Source organism: Zingiber officinale, chromosome 7B, assembly GCF_018446385.1.
Source record: "Zingiber officinale cultivar Zhangliang chromosome 7B, Zo_v1.1, whole genome shotgun sequence".
Lineage (NCBI taxonomy): Eukaryota > Viridiplantae > Streptophyta > Magnoliopsida > Zingiberales > Zingiberaceae > Zingiber > Zingiber officinale.
Window position 1 is genome coordinate 119,151,517 of NC_055999.1, and position 5,960 is coordinate 119,157,476.

The window sequence follows — 5,960 nt, forward strand, 5'->3', positions numbered from 1 at the left end:
TTATAGTGCATATACGCTAATTATGTTCATAGTTTCTTGTGCTACTATTATTTTAAGGGCTATAATTCTATCCCCTTTTCTAACTACTCCTACAACATCATTCTTTAACAAACTATCGACAATAATACCCACTCCATTTCTTGCTTTACTCTTTTCAGTGTACCATAACTTAAAACCCGAGTTCTCTATCATCTTTGCCTTCTCGTCTATCCATTTTGTCTCTTGTACACACAAAATACTAATTCTTCTCCTAATAACCATATCTACTACCTCTATTGATTTACCAGTGAGAGTTCCTATGTTCCACGTTCCAAATCTTAGATTATTAGTTTTTCTATCATATTTGTTCTTATCCAACCTATGGTGTGAGAACTCTTGCCTACTTAACACTACACCCAAATTCTCATGGAGATGCAGCGGTCCTTGCTAAGACGTTACAGTCGAACCCTGTAACGCGAACTCTTGCATATTTAGCACTACACCCGAGTTCTGGAGATGTAGCGGTCCTTGCCGAGATGTTACCGGGGAACAACCTAGCATTAACACAATAGTTTAATATATTCATTCATTGAATATTTACCATAGTTTAACACTGGCTGACAACTTAACGCAACTCTCCTCCTTTATTTTTAATACTATTATAATAACTATAACTAATAATTACAATATGTAAAAGTTATTATATAACTACTATAATATGTAGCATTAAAAGAATACTATTTCAACTCCTTAGTAGTTCTATAGCTGTTTAAAAATAATTTTAATTAATTTTAAATGATTTTAATAAAATTTAAATAATTTTAACTAAATTGATAAAAATATTTTAATATAATAATATTCAAAGTTTAGAATTTAAAATTTAAAATTTTAAGATTTAAAAATTAATTATAATTTGTCCATTCGATAATTGCTACAATATGAAAAAAATTATCTATTTCAATTTATAAAACTAAATTATAAGCGGGTCCTAAAGTAATTGTAATAACTATCAAATAACTTCTATACAATAATACATATTTTCAAAATAAAATTTTTAATAATACACTTTTTTTTTTTTTTTTAATGATTTCTAAAATTTGAGGCACTCTTTTAATTTCTACCTTATATTTTTTGGCATAAATTTGTGACTTCGATGCTTCAAGCTAATTTAATGTAGAAAATATATAATTTTATATAATTATAAACAATAGAGACTTTCCTATTTTAATTTTATTACAATTCAAGTCATTATATCATATCACAAACTAATTTATTATTCCATGGAATTTTTAATATGTAAAAATCATTAAATTACAATATTAAACTAGAGCTTATTAGCAAAAATATCACTTTAAGAAAAGCATCTCAACAAAAATGTCTAATTTTCCTTCTAAATTCTAAATGTGAATCTCTAGAGAATAATTTTATCCTAAAAAATTCCAACAATATAAGAATGCAAATTAAGTTTCCTTCAACCTTGAAGTAATACCATAACACATCACAACTTGTTCATCAGCATTAAGTACAATGTATGGATTGTTCTAAGTAATTGAGCAACAATAATAGAGATGAGGTGAGATGTCAAGGATATTGTTCTCCTTCTTATTTGTTTGAATTCTTCATTTGAAGGACAATTTAAGCACTTGGAACAGCTACTGCTTGTTTGGCTTCAAGGGACTTCTCATACTCCTCGATCGACTTGAAGAGCTCTGAGAAGTTGCCTTTCCCAAATCCTCCACAGCCACCCTTTTGGTACTCCCTGCCTTCTTTGTCCTTCACCATGCACCCAATCCTCTGAATTATCTCTATGAAAATTGTCGGTCTGTATATCGAAGTGAAATCGATTAGTGGAAGTGCTACAACAAGTAGATAGAAGTTTTCAGTAGCAAGCAGTTAGTGTTCAATGGATCACAAAGTTTTAGCTTTCTGGAACAACACAAAAACTTGGAGCATGAGATGCTAAAATGAAATCTTCAGCCACGCAACGCAAAATATTATAAGAATTTGTGGTGAAACAATATTATTCCTTTTGATAATAAGTGGAAAACAATATTATGGTTGAGACAAATGTATAAAATGAAATCAGAATAAATTGGATAGGAGGTGTGTCGTCTCTAACTGAAAATGTTGAAAGTATCTTCAGTTTGCATCGAACATAATAGTGATTCTCAGATACTAGATGCTTCAGAAATTATGAAAGCTACATTGGATGACACACTTGACCTAGATGATCTACATATTTCTCAAGATGATATCTTTTATGAGCACAGATTTTGGATTCTCGTGTAGTGGTTTAGGGTTATGAATTGGAAAGCGAGGTGGGCAAGGATAAACTTGATGAATAAAAATTGAGGTTGAAAAAAAAGGCATGTATGTGGCAGGCAAGTCTCCTTTGAATCTTCCCTCGGCCCTAGCTCTCAAGAGGTTTATACGAGGAATAGTGATGTCTCTTATACCATGACAGCATACATATTAGAATAATATTGTATAACTCCTCTTTTATAAAGGTAAGAACATTGGATCAATGATAAATGAGGGAAGAATACATAAGTGATGTTGTATCATGATGATTTGAGAAAGCATCAAAGATAAATCATAAGATAATCAAAGATGAAATCCTGAAGGAATCAAACTAAATTGGATAGGAGGATCAGTTCTAATTCAGATAAGATGCTGCCTTTTATGATCAAACTTAAGATGTCTTATCAGCTATTCACAGTAAGATGTACTCTAGACATATATTAATTTTGCTTAAATAGTCAGTAAATGTAACTTGATGTCTCTGTTAGGCTTATAACAATGAATTAATGGAATTATAAGCTTACAGATCTATTAGAATTTAGAACCAATGCTTATTTTAGAACATTTTTGTAGACATGCATCGCTTGATGAAATGCTAAAAGGACAAGAAATGTATGGACCGATTCATACTGAACACAAGCAAATCAGGAACTCAACAATTAAGCAATCATATGATCATCAGCATTATCGGCATCAAACTAGTGGATCATGGAAGAGAAGTGTTATTGGTTGAATGCAAACCTGTCCCCAATTGGCTTTGTGAAGATTTGAAGCAGCACTCCTTGGTCATCCCTGTCTACCAACACTCCCAGTTCCTGGCACTCTTTGATCTGCTCCTCCGTGAGGACGTCGCCAGCACGCCGTCGCACGCCTTGGTAGTAGTTGGGAGGCGGCGACGGCATGAAGTCGAATCCTCCCATGGCGGTTCTTGCTCTCATCTCCCTCAAGGTCTTGAGGATGTCGTAGCTGGCGAGAGCGAGGTGCTGCACGCCTGCGCCGCCATTGTGGTCCAAGTAAGTCTGGATTTGGCTCCTCCTTTTGGTGCCGTGGACCGGCTCGTTCAGCGGCACCAGCACGGTCTCGTCGTTGTTGGCGAGGACCACCGAGTTGAGCCCGCTCTCGGCGGTGCCGACGTCCTCCGACGTGAACTCCGCGAACTCATGGAAGCCGGTGAATCCGGCGATGTAGCGCACCGCCGAGAGGAGTTCCGGCACGTTTCCGACGGCGTGGTCGATCCGCTGGAGGCCGTAGGTGGGAGGAGGGGTCGCCTCGAATTCCTCGATGTCTTCGAAACCAGGGAGAAAAGCCGGGAGCTTTGGGGACGAAGGTGCGACCTTTGGGAAGCTGATGTATCGGAGGACGACGTCCCCGTAGATCTCGACCTCGGCGAGCGCGAAGCCCTCTCCGAGGTCGGCAGGGGGGAAGGCGGGGCGCGCGCCGCGGGCGACGCTGACGCGGAAGGCTTCCGCCGCATCGGCGACTTCGACGGCAATGGCGCGGACCGCGAGGCCATGGTCGATTGAAAACTTGCGGGCTACTGCTGCGTCGAAGGAGGGAATAGGAGACCGGCCGGTGAAATTCGCGGCGGCGTCGGTGGCAGCGGGCCCGCCATAGGGAGCGGATACGAGGAAGCGGAGGGAGGCGGAGCGGAGGAGGTAGGAGGCGAAGAAGGGGTTTCCAGTGGATAGATCTGATTTTGCAGAGAGCGGCATGCCGAGGCTGAAGGAGAAGCGACCGGCGACATTGGCGGCGTCGGCGGCCCAGAACTCGATGTGGTGGAAGCCGAGGACTGGGAATCGATCGCTGCGGGGGTTGGCACGGACGAAGTTGGTGAAGCCAACGAGCTTTAACCCCGCCGCCGATTTCTCCAGCGCCGCCGTCTCAGTCGCCTGCTCCTTCCCCATCTCTCTCGTCTGCTGTGTCTTCTTCCGGAGGCCGGCGACCTATAAATAGCGGGCAATTATTCTAGAAGGCCCCTATTAATTGAAACATGTTAAACAAGTCCTGTCCAATTATCACACAGGTATTTACAATTTAATTTTTAATTACAATATATTTATAGAATTTTTTTTTAACTAAAACTCCTAATTAAAGAATGTTGAGGTTTTAATTGGTCCTCGTAGATACTTTCTAATTTATGATCCGATTAATTATAAGGTTAAATTTATCGTCCCAATTCAATGTTATATGATCCGATTAATTTAACAATGAGATGATATATTTATATAATAAGGGTTTTATTTTCTCATAAAGCAAATGACTCGAAGGAAAACACTGTTTGCTGGTCCGGATAAGCCATTGAATTATGAACGAAAAGAAGAAGGCGACAAAGCAAACACCACGTGGACGTTGCGTTTCGTGTTTGGACTTGCTGCCCGAAATTTTCTTCCGTCGCTAATTTTTTATTCCGGCCCAGAGTTCTCATCCCGGTGTTTTCTACCCGACCGTTTACGACTCCGCCACGCGGAGGGGAAAATGTGGTAGCGGGGAGAGTGGATGACTTGGGGATGTGTAGAGCATGAGAAGTTTTGAGCTGTGGATAAGAATGGACGGCTGGCGATGAACCAGGACCTTGATCCGGTGAAACTTTGTGGATAAGATTCATCTTCTTTAAAATTAAATCGTTCGAAAAGTTAAATATTTACATTGTCAAATAATAATAATTATTTTAATCACTTTTTATGGCTATAATTTTAAAATATTAAAATAATTATTTATATTTATCCTTCAAAATATCCTTTTTAACTTAAAATAAAATTATTAATTACACTATTATTTTAAATTCTTTTCAACCTGTTCAGAGTTCTTCTAAATTAATCGAAATTACTGCCATATTATTGACTACTGCAAATTAAAATAATTTAGTCATATGTGGCAATATATGATTAAATTATTTTATATTGCAGTAGCTACCATAATAGGTGTACCTTTGAGGCTTTGATCATAATAGTCACTAATATTAAAATATTTTTATTGTTGAAATAAAAAATTGAATAAAATTCTTTTTCAATATTTCTTAAATCACTTGTTTTATTAAAATATTATCTCGCCAATAAAAATTATATTTTAAAACGAAAATTAGGAAACATTTAAATAAAAATATTGTTTGTTGATTTGTTACCTAAAACATGATAATCCTAATGTCTTTCAAAAACTACCAATACAATGTAAAAGGAAAGTAATCCAATATAATGTCCCTTTATATTTGAGTAAGTGATCTATAGTTTTCTCAGAAAAATTTAATGATTAATACATAAAATGTTACTATCATAAATAAAAAATAACGCATGTGTGTCAATTTTTGAAATCTAATAAGATTTATCCTAAAGATTATTATCCCTTGTGGCAAATGGACCAGTTGGTAGACTCTATCATAAGTTACAAGTTCATATTTATGATGGATGTCTATTAAGAATATCATCAAATTTTCTTGACCAAGGCTGAATAAGGTCAACTTCGTCACGATGACACTTTTTGTTATGTCGTTATGCCATTCAAAATGTCAAAATCATATATCAAAGACTTGTGGATTGAGTCTTTATCAAGCAATTGGGATGAAAATCGAAGTATACATCGATAATATACTCTTCGTATCTTTATTATCTTTATTGGCTGGAGACTTGGTGCTTGGTCAAGAATAATATAATCAAACTATATTATTAGGATGGCTATAATAGTTA

General features: G+C 36.8%; 1 protein-coding gene across 1 annotated transcript; it reads right to left on the minus strand.

Annotated features, from left to right (window-relative positions):
* Positions 1–1,427: 1,427 nt before the first annotated feature.
* LOC122007264 (4-hydroxyphenylpyruvate dioxygenase-like) lies at positions 1,428–4,215 on the minus strand. The gene is made up of 2 exons (XM_042563097.1): positions 3,022–4,215; positions 1,428–1,801 (listed from the first exon to the last, which is right to left on the minus strand). The coding sequence occupies exons 1-2, from the start codon at positions 4,182–4,184 to the stop codon at positions 1,615–1,617; spliced, it is 1,350 nt and encodes a 449-aa protein (XP_042419031.1). The 5' UTR covers positions 4,185–4,215; the 3' UTR covers positions 1,428–1,614.
* Between the last annotated feature and the right edge of the window lie 1,745 nt (positions 4,216–5,960).